General features: G+C 41.3%; 1 protein-coding gene across 1 annotated transcript in view; it reads left to right on the top strand.

The window, feature by feature from the left end:
* Positions 1–8,725, top strand: part of WLS (Wnt ligand secretion mediator) — a 45,374-nt gene extending 36,649 nt beyond the window's left edge. The window contains exons 8-12 of the mRNA XM_089515414.1: positions 1,359–1,422; positions 4,059–4,202; positions 4,907–4,990; positions 5,515–5,668; positions 6,342–8,725. Of these exons, the coding sequence (XP_089371540.1) occupies positions 1,359–1,422; positions 4,059–4,202; positions 4,907–4,990; positions 5,515–5,668; positions 6,342–6,451 (556 nt within the window). The 3' untranslated portion in view covers positions 6,452–8,725. The remainder of the gene's footprint in view (positions 1–1,358; positions 1,423–4,058; positions 4,203–4,906; positions 4,991–5,514; positions 5,669–6,341) is intronic.
* Positions 8,726–27,367: the final 18,642 nt, after the last annotated feature.

Here is a 27,367-nt window from a genome sequence, read left to right as displayed (position 1 = left end):
GTGATGTCAAACTGGATTATTTCTGCAGTGCAGATGCAGCCTTAGAATGGGGTTTTGGGAATTTGAAGGAAAGAGGAAGGAAATTTCATTTTACTTGGCAGTACTGTGGCAGCATGACATTTGGTTTAGGGCAATTAAGACATCCTTGGTTTTTCAATGTTGGCTTCAGATGATGTCTTTTCTGTTTTTAACTTGTCTTTGGACTTACATCGGCAACTACTTCTTAAAAGAAAGAATTGATGCCAGGCCTTTTAAAAAGTTCTGTAAGATAAAGGAACAGGTTGGTGAATACCTTATCTGTTTTGTTCATTATAGAGCCAGTGTGGTGTAGTGGTTTGAGTGTTGGACTACAATTCTGGAAATCAGGATTCTATTCCTCACTTGGCCATGGAAACCCACTGGGTGATCTTGGGTGAATCACACCCTCTCAGCCCCAGAAAACCAACTGATAAGTTTGCCTTAAGGTTGCCATGAGTTAGAAACAACTTGAAGGAATCTAACAACATATATACAGTGTGCCTGCATCATACGTGGCTTTCAGCATACACTGAAAGCTGTGTGGGGAGAAGGGGCAGCACGTCCCATAGGGAACAATGGAGGACATGTTTGCCACTGCGTGGCCGTGTGCACCAGCCCCATTAATTTAAATAGGGCTTGAGCATAGGCAGAATTTGCTTTACGTGAGGGAGTCCAAAACGGATCCCCCGCATAAAGAAAGGGTGCACTGTTTTATGGCATGGCCTTGGGAGCTGAATGTATTGGATTTCCAGTGGATGCTTATATAAAAGAACAGAAATCATAGTCATATTGGTTGGGGATTCTGTGTGTTGCAATCCAAAAGAGATTTTCCTGTAAGATCTGCCATCTCACATTTTGCCTTTCATTACTGCATGCTATGGGGGAACTGCTGCAATTTCTAGTGTTTAATAACATTTGGTTCCTTCCAAATCCTCCTCATAGAAACAGAAACAGATATGGGCCAAGATTCAGTGGAATCATTTCTGTCAGCAGAATTGATAGGGGCTGAATCTGCTTTCTCTCTCTAGTAGATGTAGATGTCACCATCTATATTAATAGAGATAAAATGCCTAGGCTGTTTTAAATTGAAAGGGCCACTGAAGCACTATTCAGCCAGGTTAACATAGAATAAAATTGTATTTTGACAATAAATTATAAGTAGCATATTGTAACAATGCATTAACCTGAACAGTTTTCAAATAGCTTCCCCTGCATAAAGTCCATCAGGAGACTCGCAAGCATCACTCTTCCAGTACTTTCTGACTCCAAGAGGAACTTCTGCTTTATTTTATATTTCGGCTGTATATAGTTTGCTCTGTTGATTCTCTTCCATTTTTCAGGGGGGTACAATTGAAAAATCCTTTCTATAGTATCTGGGCTACAGATGTCGGCACAGAACTGGCTGTATCCTTTGCCTCTCGCTTCAGTGGGGCCATTGTTTTGCTTTTCATGGTGTGTCAAAAGAAAGGAGGACAAGAAGCCATTACTGTTTTTTCCTCTCTCTTTTAAAATAAAATTTTATTTATTATAGTTCCACTAAATCAACAAGAATAAAACTTTAAAACAGGCTGAGGATATGAGTATAAGAATATGTATAAGAATACATATACAGGACGCTTAACTGTCATTTTCATTATGGTAGTGACATTGTACAATTAGGGGGAACAAACAAGTTCATTGAGGGAACCTTTCATGATGGGATATGACTGCTTTTCTCTCAGGCTTGCTGAACCTGCCTCAAAAGTCTCTTAACTTTGGGAAGGTGACACTGATAAAATGATGGGAGGAGTTTATTTAAAAGTTGTGGATCATTTCGGAGAGCCTTTCAACAAGTTTCACAGAAAACAAAATTGATGCTTTTCTGCAAAGTCAACCTTGGGGTGGTGTAATTTGATCAGAAACTATTTGGCTTGTTGTTTTTCACTGAACATTTTGTCCAGTACATTCACACACACATAAAGATAAGCATTTCTGCTTTCTCAGCAGCGAGGATGAGGATGAAAGGTGCATACCGCTGCCTGGCTTAGGTTTAGACCACAAGCTAAGAGGTTGTGGCCAAAACCTGAGATGAGCAAAGTTTGGGCTTTTGTCTCTTCTTATTGGCCTGAATCCAGTTGCTGTTTCCAACTATAATAAATTAAAACATATGCCCTCCAGATATTTTAGCCAGTGGCTCTGGCAGACTCTTACCATGTTGAGTTGAGTCTGGTGGCAGTTTGAGGCCAAAACATCTGGAAGGCCAAAGCTTCTCTGCCTCTGCTTTAGAATAAAGCAGCATACACACCAAAGGATAGCTTTAGGAGCCTTTGGTATTATCCACTGGGGTTTGGTTCCTTTGAATCATTTTTTGCCACAAACATGCATGATAAAACAATGGCATTCCAGCCCAGGTGTCACCCGGTGTGGTGACAAGGTTTCCAGGGGAAGAGGTTTATGGAGGTGGGGCCAAAGAGCAGCTCTCCCCCGAAAAGTTGAGATAAGTTAATATGGTGAGCTCCACTTATGTTGCAACCCAAACCTCTAGCAATACTTTCCAAAGTGATTGCTTGCTTTAAAACATCTTTGCCTATACTGGAGTAATAGATTTCAAAGAAATAGCCATGTTAGTCTGTGGAATCGGTATGTAGAAAGATCTTGCAGCACCTTTGAGACTAACTGAATGAAAGAAGTTGGCAGCATGCACTTTTTTTATTCTTGGTTTTCAAGCAAAGTGTGGGTGTTTATTCCCAGCCTCCCGCAATAACTGCAGTTCCCAAACCGGAAACCACAAGCAGCCAAGGCAGTCCACAAATCAAAGAGCATCCAAAAATTGTGTATTTTTTAAAGTTTGTTCTGTCCAGTGCTTCTTCAAAATCCAAACTTTAGAAGCTTCTTCAAAAAGAAAGAGGAATAGTTAGTCCAGCTATTGTTTCTTTATTGCTAGCTGTGCATCTGCTGAACTAGCTTCCCTTCATCCAAACAAACTCATACCGAAATGAACTCAAACAGGCTCTGACCAAAACAAACGGCAACTGAAATACTCCTTCCAATTCTCCAATCTGTCCTTTAGAGAATAACATTGCCGTTTTTAACTCTGTCTCCCCTTTTATTCCAGGAGCCCTAAATTGTAGAGGTTATTTTGTGGGTTTGTATAGTCTACAAGTTATTCTTTAGTGTCCTCTATATTGATTGAAATAAGGTTGTTGGAGAGACTAGTGCCTCTAAAGACTTCCAACCCACTGCAAAGGCTGCTCTGCAATTCCCAAACTTCCTCCTCCTCTGTCATCAATTCTTGAGTTAGGGGGGTTGGGAAGCTAATCCAAGAGTTCTTGATGAGCCCCTACTATCCTTAACACCTTTTCCGGTGTGTGGGTGTCCAGCAAACTCTCCTCAGTTGCTGTATTTGTGGTGGTGGTGCAGTCGGGACGAGCTCTCACCTCATATTTGCCTCGCCATCTCAACCCGAAATCAGGTAGCATGAACTTTAGTAGACTTAAGTCTACTTCCTCAGATGCATTGGTGAAGTAGAAGTGATCATTCCATGTGAGGTTATTTTTCAATTTGCAGGCGTTTTCAATATTTTATTCTATATCATTGCCATCTGAAGAACTTGAAGGAACAGCAGGCAACACATGAGGTTTGGGACAAACTCAAATCAGTGCCCTTTTTATCCTTGCATAAAAGCTCTGCTGCATATACAGTCAGCCCTCCTTATCCACAGATTCTGCACCCACTGATTCCTCTATTCATGCTTGTGTGTGTGTGTGTGTGTGTGTGTGTGTGTGTGTGTGTGTTCCAAAAAGCAAAGCTTAATTTTGCTATTTTATGCAAAGGACACCATTTACTACACCACTTTATATAATGGAGCTTGGGCATCCATAGATTTTGGTATCCACAGGAAGCCCTGGAACCAAACCCCAACAGATACCAAAAGCCCACTGAATATTGCAAATAGAAACTCCCCTCCCCCCAAAGTGTCCCCTTAAGAACAGAATGAATTACCTGTTACTATCTCAGTCTCTGCTTACTGTAATAACTGTTCCCTTAACTTTACTGATCAGATGGCATTTATTATTGTTGCTGGAATCTGTCTCTGTCTCTATTTCTTGTTGCTGTGTTTTATGGTGTTTCAAGTGTTCAGAAACATCAGTGGCAAACAGTCCAGTCTCCCAGCGATGTCCAAAGCCCGAAGGCTTCATTATGAGGTGAGAGATCTTCCAGGCTCAGAGGGCTGGGCCTTCCCCAAGTTGGCTGGCTACCCAGATTCAATGGAATGATAGGTCTTTCCCAAAAAGTCCAGGGCTGTTAAAGAAAACGCCTTCTAGGGATTTTGTACATTTTTCCATTAGGTTAGAATAGATGATGCCATGACCATTGGGAGGCTGACCGCAGGTTTCATGCAGGCTGTTAAATGAACTGGAGAGGGGAAAGTCTTGTCTTTTATATTACTAAATATGGAGAAATCTGAAGACAGCTGCAGATGGGTCAGCCACTGATGTCTCCTTTGTGGAAGACACTAGCTGGAGGCTGAAGATTGCTATCTTGTAATATAACTGAGTGGAAAGTGAATCATCCTCCTGTCTCTGAGCAAGACAAGACAGATGCTGGCACAGATACTCCCCCTTCTCTTTCATCTTCACTTCAAAATAGGTTTGGGAAAGAGAAACAAAATGGTACATGGTTCCCTGGCACAATCTTGTATTCTTGCACCTTTTACTTCAAGATCTGCTGTTTATATAGGTGTGACTTGCCAATCCAAACTACAACTGAAAACTGTTATTATGGGAGTCCTATTGCATTTCTTGCTTATGTCATCAGCCCACAACAGTCTTTATCACACAGCTTCTGGCTTGAAATATTTGAGAGATAGTTTTTGTTTTCCCTGCTTACTCTTCTTTTCTCCTCTTAGGGGCTCATTTTTAGATTCAAATTCTTGATGCTGATCACCTTAGCTTGTGCTGCCATGACAGTGATATTTTTCATTGTCAGTCAGGTGAGTAATCTTAAAAAGGCATGATGATTAATTTCTCTTACATGGTGGTGTGTGTGTTGTCAACTGGTACCTCACTCATGACTTGTTGGGATTGAGTTTCTTGATTTGAAATGTGGGGTTTTGCCCTCCTCTCAAAAAACAAACATTTGAAATGTGGGGTTTTGCCCTCCTCTCAAAAAACAAACAAACAAAAAATGCATGGTGTGCACTTCTTGATTTGTACCATTATCAGTCGCAAGTCTAAGACAGAAGTGGGGAGGATGGCATTGTAGGTATATTTTTTCTCCTTAACATTTATTGTGATTGTTATTCTTGTCCTTATATCACTAAGGAAGCAAGTACAACCGATGAAGCTATGCCATGTCAGAATGGGGATTAGAAACATAGGATATATGATTTCATCTATGCAAAGATCAATTTATTTGTGTTGACTTTAGACTCTTGCTTTCTTTCTTGACTTTTTCTACTCACTCACTGGGTATGTATTCCATACTTCATTAAACCTTACTCTTCTTCCTGACTAGGTAACTGAAGGCCATTGGAAGTGGGGTGAATTCACCGTTCAAGTGAACAGTGCTTTCTTCACTGGAATTTATGGGATGTGGAATCTTTACGTCTTTGCCCTTATGTTCCTGTATGCTCCTTCACACAAAAACTATGGGGATGATCAGTCAAATGGTGAGATGATATTTGATACAGCAGTGACTTGATTGGACTTCAGAGAACTTTGGGCTTCTCTGTGTTTTGGAAACAGCTGGGATTACAGGCTGAGCATGGGGTTGTGATGACTAATGCTTTATTTTGCTTGAATGTAGCTGGAGGGCACACATTGTGAAGATATATGGTGCATAACTCTGATGGAGAAAGGGGAATAGGAAAGAAATGTATTGGTCTAGTTTGTCTAGTCATACAACGTTATTCCACATCTCATACTCCAATGTATTGTCTTGAGCCTAAACATTGTTAATGTCATGTATTTGGATTGTGTGTATATTCTTGTCATAGCCCATCCTTAGATGTTTTGGAATACAACTCACATCATCCCAGGGCAGCTTGGTCAGTTGCTGTGCTGGCTGGAGATGATAGAATTATCATCCTGTGTGGCACTAGACTGGGAAAGGCTGCTATGTCTTGTGGATCAGTCAGTTATGTTTGTGCTCTCCATACCAGATCCTGTTTCAGTGTAGGAATTACCTTTGGGAGTCCTGCCTGTCTAGTTTGATACTTTCCCTACCTTCCCAACTTTCATGAATACTTTTAAAGAAACTTCACTTTCCTCTACCTCTTCAGAACCAATCCCCCTCCCTTGAAACTTTGGGCTTTCTTCTAAGATTTAGCTTTATGTTTTCAGGTGATCTCAGAGTAAACAGTGGAGAAGAACTTCAGCTTACTACCACTATCACCCACGTGGATGGACCCACAGAGGTTTACAAACTGGCTCGTAAGGAGGCCCAGGAGTAACTAATAAGGCAGAACTCGTTCGGCACAAAACTGCAGGCAATACACAGAATTATGATTTTATTTCCCTGCAAGAATGTGTCTGAAGTCATCTCAAGTGCCCATCATTGAAGGTGCACTTCCACAAAATGGTAGCAATCTGGAAAGAGCAGTTGGGAACACTCCTTGCTAATGGCATATCTTTCTTTGGGAAAGGGGCTTGCATCAGATCTGGCCTTTTTTGACAACACTCTTACTTTGTCTTGAGAAAAAGAGAGAGAGAGAGAGAGATGACCCAGTGAAAGGATAGGTACCCTTTCCCATGTATGACCTTTGGATCCAGCTCTCATTGTCATCACACTTCTTGCTCCTGCTGCTATGGATATTCTTGGGAAACAGATCTGAATATTTCACATGCTTCCCAAGTCATGGTTTTATTCCACAGTTCCAGTGCTTATATTTAGAGCAGGGTTTTGGGTTTTTTTTTTCCCCTTGGCATTACACATAGCCAATTCACTTAATATTTGCATATTTCTTTTCTAATCTAGTGTAGCACTGCCTTTTGTAAAGTTTTGGTACACAAAAGGGCATTTCAGTTTTAAAGTTAAACTCTATGTCTGTGTGTGTGTGTATGAGAGAGAGAGAGAGAGAGAGAGAAGGCCCTGAACACTAACAAGTCTTTCTGGTGTAGATACTCTTTTTATATGCCCTACGAAAACCTGTTTACTCGTGTGATACATAATCCATGGAACTGAAAGGTATGTCTGTATGTGTGGTTAAATATCTTCTTTTCTTTTCTTTTTAAATAAATGCTCCAACTAGCATGGGGAATACTGTAGATCATCTCTCTTTTTTATACTATGAATAAAATACACCAATATTGTGACTGTTGCAGACCTCCTTTTGTAGAGAAACAACATGTTGCTGCATTTTCAACTGCCATCAAGTAGAAAATGTGGCTTATAGAAGTGATAATAGTGACATCTGCTGGGGAATCATATGCATTCACTGCTGTTCAATCACTATCCTTGCTTCGTCATTTTAAACTTGTTTTTCAGGCAAATGAGTGGCATTAAAGTTTCATTATCTGGGAAAACTCTCAGACCCAGCACACAGGACACCTTATAAAGCCAGGATAAGAAATGCTGTGGCCCTCTCAATGTGGGTGTAAAACTCCTATCAGTTCTCACTGTCATCTGTTTTCAATCCTTTCTAAAGAAAATATATGACTAAGTGCTGTTTAAAACAGAACACCAAGAAAGTTTTAATAGTACAGTTGGCCCTCCATTTTCATGGGGATCCGTTCTGGACACACACACACCCGCAAAAATGGAGGCTCACACATATTCAAGCCCCATAGGCTTGAATGGGCGCACCCCCATGCATGTGGCCTGGGTGCATGTGCACAATATTGAAAATAGTGTGGGTTGCCCCTCCGTGGATATTCAAGGTCGCAGATCTCAGATCCAACAACTTAGGAGGGGCAACTGGATTCTAACTACAAGCCTCTTGATTTCAGGGGTAGGTGGAGGAAGAACTTGAAGACACAAATTTCTTGCAAATTATTTTATTTCATTTTTATCTACCTTTCTCCCACAGAGAAAGTAAAAGAAAACATCTTCACAATAAGGTTTAAAAATTAAAATCACCACATAAAGAAGTTTTGAAAAACCATTTGAAAAAACTTGCAATAAATAAACATCCCAAAAAGAAGCTCCCCTATTCAAAGCCTGCTTAAACAAAAAGCATTTGCCTGCCAGCAAATGAAAAGCAGGAAGAGGGCCAGCCTAGCCTTCCATGGGAGGGAGTTCCAGAGGATGCAAGCAGCCACTGAAGGTTGTGTGGTCACCAAGTGAGCCTGTGATGGTCTTGGGGCCAAGAAAAAGCCTCTCCCTGTAGATCTTAGAACTCTGGCCAGTTCATATGGGGCAATATGATCTTTCATATAGTCTGAACCTAAGCTGTATAGCATTTTGAATTGCCACTGCAGCAATATGGGGAATAAACCTTTCTGAGATGCACAGATTGTGACGTGCCAAGCCATTCTTGTCCACTAAGACTTCAGGTTTAGAGCCAAACTTAGACATGATTAACTTCAGTTCCACTGTTTTTACTGTCTTTTAAGTATGGATCTAGCTGTCCAGCTTCTGTATCTCTGGGTTCCTAGTGATTCTTCTATCAGTGAGTGACTCTATCAATACCCCCCTCAATATGATGCAAGGTTGATTGGCTTGTATCTTCACTGTCTTCCCAAGTTTTCTAATAAATATTGGTAAACATGGGAGAGCCAACACTCTCTCTCTGTCCAAAGATTCGTTCTTTTTGACCATTCTATGCTTCATAGAGGCTGAACTGTGGAAATTGGTTTTCTTGCTGGTGGGTTGGGAGGACTTTTTCCTCATGATATTGCAGAGCTGGGCATCTTTGCAAGGAAGTAGCAGCTGCCTTTTCCATGTTTCCACACTCTCCAGGAGATGGCTACAAAACAGCAATTTACTGCCACCTTCTGGATCTTGAATTTTTCCATTCTTCCTCAACAATGCTTCCAGGTGTACTTTCCTGTCCATGCTTTTTTTTAATCTCCAGATGAAGAAACTTGTAATTTGGAAAGGCTGCACAAAGATTTGGGGGCTTTTTGCTTAGCCCAGACCTGCATAACTTGGCAATAGGTATGCTCAAATTTAAAATAGCCTAAATTTCTTTGGGCAGCAGATAGGTTTTTAGCAGCTCACTTTCCAAGTAAAGGTATAATTAATGATTAAAATATTTTGCAAATAAACCATATTATAAAAAAGGAAATTCCAATTAATATCAGTTGATTACATTTAGTAGTTAAGATTGTTATTAGCTAAACAGTACAAGTTTTAATATATTTTTCAGGTTTTTCTTTCTTTTTACATTTGGTGAATGGGATATATAACACTTCTTGTCAGTAACCAGTCAACATCCCAGGGCTTCCACAGGGGAGAAAGCCTAGGAATGGAGAAGTAGGAGTCTACATTTTTTGCAGGCCACCCGAAATGAAGTCTTTGGCAGGCTTCATGTGGACCATTAGCTGTATGTTGTGCAGGCCTGGTATAGCCTAATAAAGGTATTACCAAAATGTGTATTATGGTCATTGTGGCTACACTGTGTTTGTATGACTTACAAGAATACCAGGTTTAGCTGCTCAGAAATGAGAACCTACTCTGGACGAAGTGGAGTTTATACCACCTTCAACTGGGGCTTCCTTTTCTGAGATCTTTTTCTGCAACCAAAGGCTTTACGATTGTGGCTCCTAGTGATCTGCTTAGACTGAAGAAGGACCTACGGTCATCTCCAGCCATGACATTATACAGACTACCTGAACAACAGATAACCAAATTTTATTGGCTTTTAAAATTGCCTTCCTTGTTAGCAGTGAACTCTGGCCATTTGGGATGTGATACTGATGAAATCTGATAATCTGTAGCTACTTTCTCCTGTAGCAACTCAAGACAATATGCAGACTATATGGCTTTCCTGTAAGGTCCCCTGGCTTGCATCAAAAGCACAAAGGGCTCCTGAAAGCTAAACCCAATATGATGTGTCTCTTCTCTAAAAGCAATACCTCTTGCCTTTTGCTCATTTTGATTTCAAAATTAGTGACTCAATATGGCCTAGAAAGGCAGAAAACTCATACAGCAATTTTTTAAACAAAATCTTTGTGGCACTTTAAAGATTTGCACATTTTAAAGAGTCTTGCAGCACCTTAAGGCCTCACATATTATAATTTTTCTGACATGAACTTTTTAGACTACAGCACGCTTCAGAAGCATGAAATGTTATTCAGAGTCTCAGATAATAAATACATTACATGAGGTAGGGGAGTGTAAAAAACAAGGAAATTAAATATGAGCAGTGATAATTTCTTATCAATAGTAACCACTCACACAAAACACATCCTTATATTGCTGACTGCATACAGGCCTCAATAATAATAATTTCTTACTCGCCTCTCCCTATGGATGGTTATTACAATCCTGTTATTACTGTCAACTAGAGTAGACCCACTGAATCAATGGGATTTGCCTATTTGTTGACTAGCCATGGAAGAATTGGTTTAATAGGTCTAACATAGAGTAAGCAACAGAATTCTACCCATAATGTGGTTTTAAATTTGTTAAAACTTTGTTCAAGCCCCAGGAGGTGAAGTTGAACTTCGGGAAATTGCAGTTCATCTGTTTCACATTGCAAGCTGTCTTTGAAGTTCCATGTAAGAAAGGCCATTGTAATGTCAGAGACAAAGTGTTCTGGGAGGTTGGTTTTTTTAAAAAGAAAAATGCTATTTCATATGTCACATTTGTGTCTGTTTATTTTTTTTTCCACAGAGAACAGCCTGTTAGTCTGGTGTAAACTGCAGTTGGGGCATTGCTGGCAAAAGATGGCATATCTCAAATGAAAAGATCAGCTGCAGTCCTAGTAGTTAAAGAAGAAACCTAACTCCTTTTTCCTAGCACTAATATATGGCTACTTGCTATCCCTATTCTAACTGAAAACATTTGGGGATGGTTTGCTGCTGAATGGGCAATGAAGACCCATTAGCTTTACAAAATATACACACTTAGTGGAAATGAAAGCTGCTTGAACTGGTTCGTTAATAAAGAGCTGCCTGCATTTTGCTTTGGGGACAGTCTTGATGCCCATTCTCATGCTATAACTGCAAGGCAGTCCATGCAGAGCTTCCTGTATTTTTCCAGAGCAGTAGATGCATGACCTCTTGCTGCTGCAGTAGCAGCAAAGGAATAACAACAGTCTGATGAGCACTTTTATCTGTGTCTGTTTTAACTTATAAGCTGTCTTGAGTCCCAGCACTGGGGGAAAGGTGGGATATAAATAAAACAAGAACATTCCAGTGCCTTAGTGGCTCACAATAATAGATCTGTTAGTCTTTAAGGAGCCATCGTACACCTTGTTCCTTACCCCTACAATCTGCCTAAGCTGGACAATCGACAATAAATGTGTAGGTTCTTATAGGAAGTTACGGTCACTTCTCCACTGCATGTTGGGAGGCCCCTAGTACAAATCTAATTCTGGCATTAATAAGACATCTCTCAGTCCCTTTCTAAATAATCACACAAGAATAAATTCATTAGAACAAGCCTGTGTTTTTCTCAAGCATGTCATCTTTCCCACATCAGTTTGGACTGGCAATGCAGCAGCAGAGCTCGAGTAAGTTACCGTTTGTACTTCAACTTAGAGAACTTATTATTTATTATTATTATTATTATTAACCTTTATTTATGAAGCGCTGTAAATTTACACAGCGCTGTACATGCAATCTTTTTAGTTAGACGGTTCCCTGCCCTCAGGCTTACAATCTAAAAAGACATGACACAGAAGGAGAAGGGAGAGGTGACGGGAAAGGGTAAGAAGTCCAGCAGTTCCTCTCAACCTCCGAGGCCTGGACCAAGGCAGATGGACAGGAGGGAGGGCTTGGCTTCAAAATGGAAGGTTAATCATTATCCAGGGAAAATACATACTCACAAGTAGGATAATACATATACAGTACATAGCAATACAGGAAATGGATCGATAAACAGTCAACAACAGAACATCAGATAGTAAGCGACAATTATGCGATGCCTGGGAAGGCTTCTCTGAACAGGATGGTTTTCAACTCCGTTTTGAAGCTGCTTAAAGAAGTGATGACTCTTGCTTGTGGAGGAAGAAGGTTCCAGGAGTGAGGGGCAGCAAGTGAAAAGGGGCGAATCCGGGATGGGGCAGAGGAAATCTTGGGCTGGGACAGGAACCCTTGACTACCAGAACGGAGGGCCCTGGTGGGAAGGTGAGGAGAAAGAAGGTCTGATAAGTAAGGAGGGGCCAGTCCATGGAGGGCTTTGAATGTCGACAGCAGGAGCTTATACTGAATGCGGAAAGGGAGGGGGAGCCAGAGAAGGGATGCCAACACAGGAGAGATGTGGTCAGAGCGGTGGGTGGAAGTGATAATGCGTGCAGCTGAATGCTGGACAGAGATTAAAGGACGGAGGTGAAAAAGAGGAAGCCCAGCCAGGAGGACATTACAATAATCAAGTCGTGAGATCACTAGGGCATGGACAAAAAGAATCTACAAGCCTTGGCTGTGGTCTGGATCTGAGGGATACACGACAGAGAAGAGTCAAAGATAAAGCCAAGACTGCGGGCTTGCTGGACTGGTTGAATGGAAATGTTGTCCACAGAGACAGAAAAGGAGTGTTGAAGGTTGGGCTTAGGAGGAAAGACAAGAAGCTCCGTCTTGGACATGTTGAGCTTCAAACGCCGATGGCGCATCCACTGTGAGACAGCTGTAAGGCAAGACAAGACTTGCTGTTCAAGCCTTGGAGAAAGGTCAGGGGCAGAAAGATACAGCTGGGTGTCATCGGCATACAGATGGTAGGAAAAACCAAAAGCTTCCCATCCAGCATGAGATCCTGGGAGTTGTAGACTGAAAAGTAACTATCCAAGCAATGGGAGGGGGACACCTTCACAAGTCCAAGGTGGAATTAGTACAAACTGTCTCTCTGGAGAAAGCTGTCAGCTTCTCAGTTGGTGAAGATGCAAAGACTCCACTTGCCTCAAAATCTGTTCCCTGCAAGGGAGGCCTGCACCAGAGTTGATAAGCAGCTTCTCCATCATTATTATCTATTCATTTATTGAATTTATATCCTGCCATTTTCCCAAATGGGATTTAAGTCATCTTACAAAGATTTAAAAGGTATAGCTAAAACATTAATGTACAAAAGTTTAAAAGGAATTAAATATCATCATCATCCTAGAAAAGCTAAAACACTTAGTTGTTGCTGTTGTGTGTTCCTTCAAGTTATTTCTGATTTATGGCAAACTTACCATAGGGTTTTCTTGGCAAGGTTTGTTCAGAGGAGGTTTGCCATTGCCTTCCCCTGTGGCTGAGAGCATGTGATTTGCCCAGTGGGTTTCATGGCTGAGCTGGGAGTCGAACCTAGTCTCTAGAGTTGGAGTCCAACACTCAAACCATTACACCACACTGGCCCTTAAACTTAACCTAAATTTAAATTTAAATGTTTTAAACATATTTAAAATGTGGTTTCAATTAAAATAAAACAAAAGGGTTAGAAAACATCACACACACACTACAGCTCCATCATATTCACAGTTTAAAAGCCTGCCTAAATAAAAACGCCTTCTTTTGCCAGTAGAAAGACAGTAGAGAGGGAAGCCAACTGAACCTCCCATGGAAGGGGGTTCCACTGTGGGAGCAGCCATGATGAAGGCTATCTCCTGAGTCTTTATCAGTCATGCCTGCAAAGGTGGTGGGACTGAGAGAAAGCCCTGCCCTGGAGATCTTAAGGCTTGCACTCCTTTATATAAGGAGATACAGTCTTTGAGATAGCCATCACAAGAACCTTAACACCCTGATATAATCCTGTCTTTACAAAGTGCAATCATTTTCTCTTAAGTGGAGATTCTTATGCACCAAAAGGAGGCACTGGCCAGCAGATTTTAGAAACCAGAGTTTAGAAAAGTATAACAACGTTTGACAATACATTTGTTACTTACACAGTATCTTACTTATATCTATGTATCCTTCCCTCCAGTAAGTTCCTCACAATGTGAGGTAGGTCTAACAGAGAGTGTATGTGTGCTTGGGCCAGAATCCATCACCAGGTTTTTTTGGGTCAGCAGGAACTTGATCCTGATCTCCAAAGTTCTGGCTCTAATCTCTACCCTCTTCACTCTCAAAATATATTTAGGAACAGCTCTTTCCTCCCATTATACCCTAGTGAGGATCAAGCATGTCCAGTGAATACATAATACTAACTGGTGTGGGGTAGGGTATTGCAGGAGCTCTACACACTACAACATCATGTTACAGATCCCACACTTTTTGCCCTAAGAATGTAAAGAAAGACTGCAGGATCAGAGTGAAAGTCTATCTACCCCAGCCTCCTGTTCCCCAGAATGGCTAGTTAGATCCCATAGGTCAGGCTTGAGGAGCAATTTGTGGGATTCAGAGAACGACTGTTGCTGGATTGTTTTTTTCATTGCAGCTTCCAGAATTCTCAGTTAGCATATAGTCTAAAAAAGCTCTGCACATAGCATCACTAAAAACCCATTAATGGCAGTTCTAGGAAGGGAATTCTGGGAATTCTCTACCTGTATATTCTGCTAATAAACTCAAGAATATATTTTAAAACTTAATAAGAAAGCAGCCCTGGAGTTTTCTAGATAGCCATTGTTATTAACAGCCATTGATAGACCAATCCTCTATGAATATGGCTAGTTCTCTTTTAAAGCCATCTAAGCTAATGTCCATCATTATGTTCTTTGACAGCTGAAAAATGCCGGACATATTGTGGTTTGTACATTTGTTATAGTCACTTTCTTTTTAGTGTGTTCCAAAGTTTTTACAAAACATCAAAATGCTCCCATTAGTGCCAAGACTCAAGAAGCACTATTATTGCTACTGAGCCCAAGGGATGGAATACACTATGAAGGGAAGTAATAATCATTTTATCCCCCAAATATCACAGGTAGGTAAGCCACCTTCCATGTATGACACAGCTCTTAAAACAGCGACTTGACACCATTATGGGTAAATCGCTGTAGGCTTTAGAAAACTATAAATGAGATCTGAAACAATATGTTGTAGCATAGAGTGCTCCTGTTCAAAACAAATTCCAGACAACTGTGCCCCTTTCCAGGGTACTTCCTTCCATTTCTTTTCCACCCATTTTATGTCCCCATTCTGCCCCAGGAGTCAATCAGTCTTCCATGTCTATTGAGCATCCATCCATCCATTTCTACACTTTTTCTATTTCTGCAAACCTTGGGCTCCCCCAGACATAATAATACTTCTGTCCTGTGCATGGGATTGAGGCCTCTTTGGCTACATAAGCAGTAACACTCACCGTATGAACCCCAGAAGTCAAAGGAAATCACATTCCATTACTGATGATAGAGAAGATGGGGGCAAGATACCAAGCCTTCATTATACACATATGATTTTATTCTTTCTGGTACATAGAGAAAAATTCTAGGACCTACAGAGGGATTCTTAACCTACAGAAAGATCAAGCTCCAGTTAGCAAGCTGCCAAAGAGGCTGTGCAAACTGCCCCTGAAGGGTGCCCTCAGCCACCTCCAGCTGTACCAGATTGTGGCCACAGCGCCAGATCAGGGCTGCAGCAATTGCATGTCCCGGCCCCAATCTGTTCTTTCCAGGGCACAATAGCTGCAGCTTGAAGGTGTTTCTTTGGGGCTGCATCATGTAAACGCAGCATCAGAGGAGTGGCACATGCCACCATAAAGGTGGAGTCAGGCCATCATATGAATGCTACACCTCGACTCCAACCCCAGCCGGCCTTAATGGCCAGTCTGCACAGCCCCTAAGTTTCCCAACAGTGTATTTGCACCAGCCAACAGGATGGGGAGACTGATCCTTCTTCTCGTTTCTTTTCCAGCTGTGCACCAGCAGCTGGGGTACTCCAGGTTGCAGCTCTGTCTCCCAGCCATCAATTGGCCATGGGGGCAGAATATTACCTTTTCTGAAGGTAGTAACCTCAAAGAATTATATCCTGGTACATTAGCTCCTGCTTGTTAAAGTTTCTCACTGCAGCAAAAATTTGTTTGGCCATGCAGCAAAATACAACAAAATCCAAAAACCCCAAAATAGCAACAAAACTCTTTCATTTGGAGGACATGGTCAAGTTTTATTTATACAACACCTAAACTTTTTTCTAGGTGCAAAAATGCAAAGACTACTTGAGAAATTAAATATTTTCTGCCTAAGAAAGGAGCGGTCAACCCACACAGGATGTACTGCCCTTTCTCCCTGGTCCCAGCATGGCCAAGAAGGGAAGTGGCATCTGCTTGCATTGAGATCCCTCTAGGAAAATGGAGCAGATAATGCAGTAGGGGAAATGCAGCACAGAATAAGGAAAGAAGTAGTACAGGAATACCTGGTTAATCTAAATGAATTCAACTATCTAGGACCAGATGAACTACATCCAAGGGTATTAAAAGAACCCTCAGAAGTAATCTCAGAGTCACTAGCAATAATCTTTGAGAACTCCTGGACGACAGAAGAAGTCCCAGCAGACTGGAGGAGGGCAAATGTTACCATTTTCAAAAAAAAAAAAAAAAAGGGGGGGGGAGAAGATCCAAACAATTACTGCCCTGTTAGTCTGACATCGATACCAGAAAAAGATTCTGGAGCAGCTCATTAAACAGAAAATCTGTGAACATTTAGAGGGGAATGCCATAATCACAAAAAGTCAACATCAGTTTCTCAAAAACAAGTCATGCCAGACTAATCTTGATCTCGTTTTTTGACAAAATTACCAGCTTGGCAGATGAAGGGAATGCTGTGGATAGAACACATATTTGTTTCAGTAATAATAATAATAATAATAATAATAATAATAAATTATTTATATCCTGCCCCTTTGAGGTCAATCGGGGCGGCTAACAATAATAAAATACAATATATATCAAAATCTACTTCCCTCCACCCCTTAAAAAGTTATTAAATCAATTATAATTAAAACCAACAAATTAAAACAACATCAACACATACACACCATTACACTAAGTAAGGCCTTCAACAAGGTCCCCCATGATATTCTTGCAAACAAGCTAGTTAAAATGTGGGCTAGACAATGCAACTGTTGGTGGATTTGTAGTTGGCTGAAGGGCCAAATCCAAAGGGTGCTCCTCTTTATCTTGGAGAGAAGTCCCACAGGGTTCTGTCCTGGCCCCAGTGCTATTCAACATCTTTATCAATGATTTGAAGGAATAGAGGGCATGCTTATCAAATTTGCAGATGACACCAAATTAAGAGGAGTAGCTAATACCCCAGAGGAAAGGATCAGAATTCAAAATGATCTTACTAGATTAGAAAGTTGGGACAAAACTAACAAAATGACCTTCAACACAGAGAAATGTAAGGCACTATAGTTAGGATGAAATAAATGAAATGTACAAATATAGGATGGGGGACACCTGGCTTGTCAACAGTACATGTGAAAGGGATCTACGAGTCCTAGTAGACTACCAGTTGAACCTGAGTCAACAGTGCGATTCTAGGCTGCATCAATAGAAGTATAATGTCTAAATCAAGGGAAGTAATAGTGCCAATCCATTCTGCTTTGTTCAGGCCTCACCTGGAATATTGCATCCAGTTCTGGGCACCACAGTTCAAAAAGGATGTTGACAAAGTGGAATATGTCCAGAGGAAAGCGACCAAATTTTTAGCATTGAAAAGAATGGAATATTGAAACAGTTCACACCAAGAACTCTGATATTTGCTGTGTTCACACTCCCTTGGTAGCTTTGCTGCCCCTTTTCTTTGATGCTTAAAAATCTATCTTCAAATTATCAACTAAAGTTTTGAGTTACTACGATGCTAGCAATTTGGAAACTGAAGGAAACTTTATGGGAGTGGGGAATTCCTGTGTTGAGGAGCAATGCCCTCACTTTGTTACCTTCTCCCCAAGACCACAGCTTGGAATATATGTTCTGACTAACTGTAGTGGCACAGGGAAGCCAGTGATGTCTGATTTGTCTTCCTGTTGCGTACAGCAAGGTAGAACTGTGGGGACTAAAAGCAATTAATCAGTGACTCAATATGGATGGGTATGTTAATACACATGTGTGTATACATCAAAAGAATGGGATATGCCAGCAGCCTGCTGCCAACAAATAGAGATGTTCTCTATTCCAAGGGCAGGCGAGACAGAGGCTTTCAGTCACCATGGTTATGTACGTCAGTCCTCTGGGGAGAATGCCAGCAAGTGCATTAATCTGCATTGATCATGAGCAGACTTTCAGAGCTCTTGCTGTCACACTCCTTAAGCCAGCCGATCACAGGTGCTTTCCGCCATGGTCAAAAGAGGAACAGGAATGAAGATGAACTGGAAATGTAGGTCCCTTCTCATCCCACTGGTGAAGTTCAGGTCTTAGCCCTGTGACACATTTATGGTCCATGGAGGCAAATCCCAAATCTGTTAGAGTAACTGCTCAGATACCACCTGTTGGTATCTCTGAGTTTTCAATCTCTGCTTTATGAATGAACAGTAACAGCTGTGTTTATCCTAAAGAGGAAAACATCAAGAAAGTGTTTTGAAAGATTTTTTTCACTGCTAGTTCTCTCATCTGAATATTTTCCTGGTGTCTGCATTATGACAAATACTCTGAACTGCTTGAATGGTGGCTCTTATCTGTGTTGAACTTCCTCGTGATGTGTGTGGCTCAGAGCTTGGAAAAGCTATTTTTGACTGCTAGCCCCAGAATTCCCAAGAAACATGGCTGACTGGAGGATTCTGGGAACTGTGGACCAAATCAATACTCCCCCCCTCAATTCAGATGTAGCTCAGGCAGCATCTGCTACCCATGATACACTAAGGCTGACTACTTTCTACAACTATGTTCTTTGAAACCGTATTCATCTGAAGGGTGTAAATCTTCATTTTAATGCCACCTTTGTACATGAAAAAGGAGGAAAGGACTGAAAAAGGAGGGAGGAGATCAAGGTCAATCTGGCTGGCTTCAGCTCACTCCCACCATATGTGACTCTGGGTGCAAAATGCTTGTTTGGGATTAACATGCAGTCACTGAAGTTGGGAAGTTGATAATTCAACAGCATCTGGAGGGCCACACATTGCCTATCCCTGAGCACTTCCCTGTTAGGTAAAAGGATCTGTGGCTGATTTAGCCAAGAGCCTCTCTGCCTTCAGTTTAAATCCCACTGACATTGATGATGCAGTTCCCGTGGGCTTGAATAGATCTGAACAGCCCCTCTGGCACAGACTGATTGCTAAGATCAGTCTCTGGTGATGACTACCTTCTATTCCTGTTCCAATATGAGCTGGGAGTTGCCTCTGACTATCATGTTGCCTTTGATGAAATTATTCTCAGCTGCTGGTGCTTTGCGACATTTGGAGAGGGACCAGGAAATCTTGCAGTAGGTGGGAACCTCTTTGCCCATGCTATTAGACAAATAATTTATTTTTAATTTGAAGATATATGAAATATAAAACAGTGCCTATGACTTCATCCCTTTCTGTAGATCTTTTCTAGAATCTGTTATTTAAAGCCAATTAAGCCTTTTCAGAGTTTGGAAAAGTTGTCTTTGAGAGTACAAGGGTTTTTTAGATGCCATTTCCCACAATCATCCAGTCTATGGTAATACTTACTGAGGGGGTCTGAGAATTATATCCAGTGGGTGCTGATAGCTTCCATGTCAATGGTGCTGTGAATCCACTCTAGGTTTTAGTCTGAAAATTTAAAGGGATTACCCATGATGCTAACCCCTACTCAGTAACTTGGATAACACCTTTCAAATGTGGACTAAAGTTCAGAATAGACTTACTGCCCCATTGACATGGAAGATACTCACCTGCCTTAGATGAGCAATTCTCACTAATAAGCTCATTGAGAAGATGTGGACTCTACCTCACTTTAGGCCTGTTCTCTGGCACTCACACTCACCTAAGTCAAGGTATATAGCAGGGGTAGGAACTGAGTGGTCCATCAGAAGCTGACGAACTGTAATTTCCCAGCATTGCTCACTATTAGCTATGCTACTAGAGCTCCTAAGAGATAGAGTTATATACAGAAGTACGTTATTCCCATCCCTGATCTAAAGCAAGCTGGATGTTTTTGGCACTTAAGACCTAAAATCCCAGGTGAGCTAACAATCTGCTACCTTGTGAGGACATCCAAAATCTCTGCCTCAGGCAGATACCAAACTCTCCCCAATTGTAGGAACAGTCCTGGGTGACTGCCTACTTGGGAACGGCATCCTATGGCAGTTTACAGACTGCCCCTTTGGGGTGGCCTGTTCCCACCCCTTTCCCCACTGGATCGGGGCCTCAGCTGCCACAGCAGCAGCCTCTGAGGCCCCAATCCGCCGCTTTCCAGGCCACAGGGAAGTGGCAAAAGGCCACTTCCCTGCAGCCTGGAAAGGGGTGTCCTTGGGGCTTCATGCCCCAAGGACACCGGAAGGCAGCGGGGACAAAAAGAAAGGGGCCGCTTGGCCCCTTTCTGAATTGCGACGCTGGCGCAGCCATCTAAAGGCTGCGCCCAGCGACGCAAAGCTGGAAGGAGCTCCATTTCAGAGCTCCTTCCAGTGCCGCGGAAAGGGTGTCCCAAACACCCTCGCGCGGCACCAGCACATCACTTCTGTGCCGCTCCTTTTGGTGGCGGGGTGGTCGTGATGTCCCAATGGTGGCGCCCATGTAGAATGTGCGCCACCATTTTGTACGCACTAGGTACGTACTAGGGTTAGGGCGTCTGGAAAGGACGCCCTTTCCTAACTCTAGTACGTACCTAGTACGTACTTTGCGCATGTCTGGAACGCGCCAATGTTAAGAAAAAAATGAAAATGTCCTTGTGAACATTCTTAGAAGAGATTTGTGCCTCCTCTGGAGTAGCTGACTACTCTGTGTAGTCATGCTACACTTTTGTTTTCCAACAAAAGGCAACAAACTTTGATGGTTTCATTGTAATAACATTGTTTTTCTCCACTTCATTCCCTTATGACTATACAACAGGGGAAGGATGCAATAATGCACTAACGATTAAGTGCTCCTGCTCAAGACTCCACACTGATGCACTTGACTGTGGTCTGGTGAAAAAAGCAGATTTCTTTGAGAAACAGTCAGTGCTGCAAAATATAAACAGAAGCTTTCCATTTGTTCCCCAAGGATAGACTTGCACTCCTTTTTGTGTGGGATGAGTGTGAAAGTCAACTACCAAGCACTGCTTCCTCTCAGAGGTATAATTAAGTAGGTTCCTTCCTTCATTCAGGGCAATTATTCTGCACTCCTCCATCCCACAGGCACTCAGAATGGCTTTTGTATCAATAAACACAACACAAGCCAGTCCCTTTCTTCAGACATGCAGACTAAAAACACAAAAGGAGAAGGGGTGGAGTGGAACAGGAAAGCAAGAAAATTCAGGCATAAAATCTTAACGTTCATGCCTTATGAATCTTTACTGAGCATACATTGGCCACAATTATTTATGTTTGCTGGCTTGCATTCTTTTTCAAAAACAATTCAATGAAGGGTACATTTGTTACCCTTATGTGCTACACTTGCTACTGCATTCCTGATACCTTTCAAACCATAAAGTTTATAGCAGACCCCTGAACCCATTGCTTAAGGACTAACCCATGACAATTTGTTGCCAGAGGCAAAAGCCAAGATGGTACTCTTTCCTTTGTTGTGAATGGAGGCATACTGCTTTGATGTATCTGTCTCTTTAAAAGAAAGCTATTAAAGCTGACTTGTTGCTCAGCTACATTCTCTCGATTTCTCCCCATTCAGTCACACAGACTGGTTAGCTGGTAAATACAGTAATTATAATTATAATCCTCTTGAAGCCCTCTTTCAACTCTAATCATTTGCAAGCAAGATGATAATATGCAACTCTAGATTCATGACAACTTGGGTAAACATGTACTGTACATTGAAAATGTAGAGGTGAATGTGCATCCCCATTTAAAACAATACAGCAAAGGTCATGAATTGCATCAGATTTGGTCATATTTAGAACAGACCCATTGAAATAAATGGAATTTAAGCTAGTCATAACCAATTTAAGTCCCATTAATTTCAGTGGGCCTGGTTTAAGTATGGGCTGATTCCTGTCTGTATTCATCAGAGCTGGCAAGTAACTTTTTTTCCAAAATAAGGAGTTATCTATAATTGCTTTTTTTAAAAAATTAACCGAGTGATATTATGAGTATAAAATGAGGGGAAACATCACTCTTTCACAGTATAACTGTAAATATTTTAGTCACTTACTACTTAGAAATATTTTGTGCTACAGGCCCGCACTTTAGAGCATTCTGATATTCTTTTTCTTAAGTAACTGCTTAGGTATTTTTGATAAGAAAGCAAAAAAAAAAATACTTTTAAACAATTGCAGCTGTAATAGTAATTAATTAAGGAGATACTTGGAGGTGGGATAAATTGCTTCTTAAAAATAGTTTTCCTAGCTTTTATCCTTGTATCACCTGAATGTACACTCAGCACTGGTGTATCCCAGTCCTACACATTATTTTCATGCTTTCCTTCTTTGCTGGATCAGGGTGTTTCCTTGATTTCTTCATGTGAAGGCAGTTTCTTGGACATTGAATTACTAGAAAATGTGCTTCCTGAATTCAAAAGTGACTGAAAGGCTACATATTTTCCTCTCGCAGGGCTTTTTAAAATGAGACCATGGTTCTGTTAAAGACTTTTATAAGATGGTGTAGCTTTTTTTATGTGAATGTGGCTTTCAGGCTGTTGAGTAACCAAACAGGCTCTTTAACACAGCGCTTCACAGTCATTCCTAGCAGTTGCTCCTGAATAGGGCTGCCATAATTGTCCACTTTTACCAGGGACAAAATGTAGGACAAATTCAAGACCAAACTGTAGGGCAACTGTAGGACAAAACTCAGCTCAAAATGTAGGACATTTAAGGTCCACCATTTTTCTTCAATGTCCTACATTTTGGGCTGAGTTTTGTCCTGCAGTTGTCCTACAGTTTGGTCTTGAATTTGTTCCACATTTTGTCCCTGGTAAAAGTGGACAATTATGGCAACCCTACTCCTGAATCATCTTTCCAAAGCCATCTATGAATATATTCTTTAATATAAATCATTATGACCTTGATGTGTTTCTGTCTTTCAGGCCTGCTTTGCTGAGAACATCATCATGAAGATGTTGAAGTCTTGAGTAGTAATGTTCAGCTAAGAAGAGAGGAGCTTGGTACTGTTTATCAGCGAGTAAGACTACTCCATTGAAATATTTTAAACTTCTACCCAGGACTAGTGCTTCTATTCTGCATAGTAAGGCAGCCACATCACGGAGGGGATATGAGGTCAGAAATTGTTCATTCTTTACTATCTTACCATTTAAAAAAAATTATAACATCATCCTTGCTCCCCACCCCCAATATTGATACACAAAATTATTTATCAATTAAAGAGCAACAGGATAATACCAAAATAAAAGATGTCAAAAATATTTCTTTACACCAGCCACCAAAAAGACTTCAATGACTTTGGAAATCCAACATTATTTCTTCCCCCTCATATAGTCAAAAAAGCAAGTCCAGTTCGCAATAATATTGTGTTAATCTTTCTTCCCTTTAGTTGTTTGAAGTTGGTTAGTTAATCTTTCAATCAAAGCTAGTTGTCATACCAGGTCATCATAGATATTCCCTTGAAATCTTTCCAAAATCAAGCAGTGACCAACCTGAATAACCAGTTAGAAGTCTGTGGGATACTTTTGTATTGTCTCCTTGAAAAAAGCTGAGGAGTGCCAGTTCTGAGTCCTTGTATGCCACTAGTTGGCAACATTATTTGTTTCAGAGAAGAATGAATCCCAGAATGTAGACACTTTACTATGGAATCACCATAAATGTTGACTATATTTTTACTGCCAGGAATGGGGAGAAAAGTGGAGGTTTGGATTTCCAGAACTCAAATAACTTGGCTCATTTTGGGTTGTCCTTGGTGGGTAAAAGAAGGCATTTGTTATTCTGCTAGGCGGAGTTCGGGAGAGGTACTTTTTTGGACCACAACTTCCAGAATCTCCTAGCCAGCATGGCTACTGGCTTGCTAACTGGGGGCATTCTGGGAGGTGAAGTCCAAAATGTAATTTTTCCAAGCTCTGTAATGTAATTTTTCCAAGTTTGTCCCTCACCAGGATGATCTATCAGGCTCACACAAAACCATCTGAAGTTGCCCCACAAGTAAAAACACCATGGTATAAAAACTGCTGCCTATTGCCCTGGAGATGAGTGGGATCAGCTGTATGAAAAGATTCCTGTTTCCTAGCCTATAGATCTAGATATCCTTAGATATGGATACTTGGATATGAATACTGCTACCTTTTGTCCCAATGGACAAATTTTTTTGACACTCCCACTTTCTGAGGTGTTAATGTCTTTGGACTTCCTTTGGGTGGACTTGGAGCTACTTTCATTGTCGATGATATTTAGATTCCGAGCATTTCGGAATAGGCTTCTCAGTTGGTGCAAAATAAAATACGTTGCCTTAGCTTGATTGCAGAAATCACCAGCATAAAGTCTGTGGCACAGGGAGGAACCAGGGCTGGCGAGTCTGATTTCAAGAATCTTCTGCAAGTGTGACACTGCCCCTTCTGTGCCAGCCTTTGGGTATGAAAAGAGAGAGAGAATGAAGGAGAGAGAATGGAGTAGCAGAAAGAGGAACGGGGAAGGATGTAGCCCTCTTGCTATGCCCAACACTGGCTTCAGCCATCCCAATCACTGCTGGAATATGGGTCCCAACAATTGCCCCTAAGAACCATATTCCTCAGCAAAGAAAGGAGATTCACTATCGAAACTGTAGCATGACATCAGCACAGCTTGGCAAAGTTCCTTTTTTAGACAACAGAATCCCACAAGCAGAATACAGTATAAGCCTGGGAGATTCAGGACCATTAGACATGTTGGAATCCAGCTTTTTAAATGGCCTTTGGTGTGACTGTCCCTGCATAGACTTGGGAGTGAACACTGGAGAACACCTTAACTGGAATCTCATTGAATTAAAAAATCCATAGGATCTTGTATTTCCCATTATTCTTCTTTTCCTTTGATCTTTTGGTGATGGAAAAAGTTAATAGTTGCCCTAACTCTCTCTTACGCACTACATTTATTTTTATTATACCAAATCATGTTGAAAGGAAGTGCAAAGAAAAGAAATAAAGAAATAAAATTATGGGGGAAATAATTATTTTCAATACTTGGAAGCTGTCTTTATATCTACTCAGATCATTTGGCCCACATAGCTCAGTATGGCCTGTACCAAGCATTGGCAAAGTTGTTGATTCAAGTGTCTTGTGCCAGCCATATCCACAATAATCTGTCCATGTCAGGGTGCTCTGGAAGGCAGAGGAGAAGAGTCAATTAGAAAGGAAGCAATCTGGACAAGACATGAAACATGGAACCAAGTTTAAAAATAAGGACAAGGACTGAAAAAGGTAGATGCAGCATCTCTGTTTTGAAATGAAGTGGCTAGATTCCCTTTGCAGTATGTAAGTTGCTCCATACTGAATGATTCATCTTCTTGAAATGATTCATTTTCTTTCTTGTATTGTGGTTTTGGGGGGGAGCATTTATATATGCAGCATCCCCATTCTCTAGGGAAAATATAACCAAAATAACTGCTTTTAGCCACTGCAAAAGTACAGCTGGACTAAACAATACATGTTGAAGACATTTCAACATAAAGTCAAGTTATGGATCTGTAATTAATTTGTCTTCTTTTTAGATATAAATAACCATGAGTATGAGTCAAAGGAAAATAAGCTTTCCAGCACTGGATTCCCATAAGTTCAGGAGAAGAAAAATATATGCCTTTTGATTTTACAGTCGGCACCTGTCTCCACGGATTCAAGGCTTGAAAATATTTTTTTTAATTCCAGGAAGAAAATCTTGATTTTGCCATTTTATATGGGGAACACTATTTTGATTCACCATTGTACATAATGGGACTTGAGCAGCTATGGATTTTGGTATCCATGACAGGTCATGGAACCAAAGCCCAGTGGACCCACTGTAATACAGAACTGTAACAACCTCCTTTCTTGTTGGCTTATTAAGAAAAATTGAACTAATGAAATAAAGGAGTCCCCAGTTAAACTGCTTCAGTCTGGATGGGATTTAAAACAGGATTCTACAGCATGGAGCCATGGCTGTTAAAGAAGTATCAGACTGCATTATTATTTGCAGTGTAGGTGCAGCCTTTGTTCAATGCCTTTAGCAGCAGAAAACAATGAGGAGATTCAACAAGTGCAGCACACATACATAAGTAAGCCTGGAAACAAGAAAATCTAGATTCCCTAATTTCTCTGTGAGTGTCAGCCACCTGTTTGTTGAGACTACACAAACATTTCACTACTTCCACCCTTAGCTTTAAGGTGCAGCGGTTTGAGTGTTGGACTAGGACTCTGGAGATCATGGTTCAATTCCCAGTTCAGCCATGAAACCTCTTGGGTGCCCTTGGGCAAGTCACACTCTCTCAGTCTCAAAGGATAGCAATGGCAGGCCCCCTGAAGAAACCTGCCCCCAAAAAAACCCCAACATAGGTTCGCCTTAAGGTTGCCATAAATCAGAAATGACTTGAAGGCACACCACAGGGTGACCAGATGCCCATTCTCCTTTTGCAGGACATGTCCTCAATTTCCACCTTCTGTTCAGGAGGAATTCCAAAATGTCCTCTATTTTGAGCATGACATGTCCTTAGTTTTTCTTGATGTCCTCCATTTTGTGGTGTTTGGTCCTCCTTAGTGGTGAGGACCGCTGGGCACCCTGGTGGGGCAACATTTGGGTCTAGGGGACTGGGGTGCTTGCCTGGCCTTCTGAGTCACCCCTGTGCTCAGATTGGGATAGTCACCCCTATGCAGAGCTCCTCCTTTTCCAGGACATGGCCTACATTTCATGACTTCCTGTGCAGAGGGAATTAATCCCAAATCTTCTCCAGTTTGAGCATGACTAAGAAGCACGAATTTCTATTTCTAGGAGCGTTTTAAGTTTTGTTTTTCTGTCCAGGTCCAGGAGGAATTTCAAAACCACCTCCATTTTGAGCAGGGCCAAGAAGCACGAATTTCTATTTCCATCAGTGTTTTGAGCTTTTATTTTCTGTCCAGGGGGAATTCCCAAACGTCTTCCATTTTGGGCAAGGCTAAGAAGCACGAGTTACTATTTCTTGTTTTGCAGGTTTTATTTTCTTCTCCAGGAGGACTTCCCAAACGTCCTCCATTTTGAGCAGGACTTTCTATTTCTGTGAGGGATGTCAGCTTTTATTTTCTTCTCCAGGAGGAATTCCCCAAACCCTCCTCCATTCAGAGCAGGGCTAAAAGAAGCAGGGATTTCTCTTTCTGGGAGGGAGCTTAGCTTTGCTTTTCTGCTCCAGGAGGCATGTGGAGCAGGGCTAAGAAGCAGGGCTGGC

This window comes from Sceloporus occidentalis, unplaced genomic scaffold, assembly GCF_023333645.1.
Source record: "Sceloporus occidentalis isolate IW3139 unplaced genomic scaffold, rSceOcc1.0.p SCAF_3, whole genome shotgun sequence".
NCBI lineage: Eukaryota > Metazoa > Chordata > Lepidosauria > Squamata > Phrynosomatidae > Sceloporus > Sceloporus occidentalis.
The sequence above is the reverse complement of the archived record's forward strand: the minus strand, read 5'-3'. Positions and strand labels throughout refer to the sequence as shown.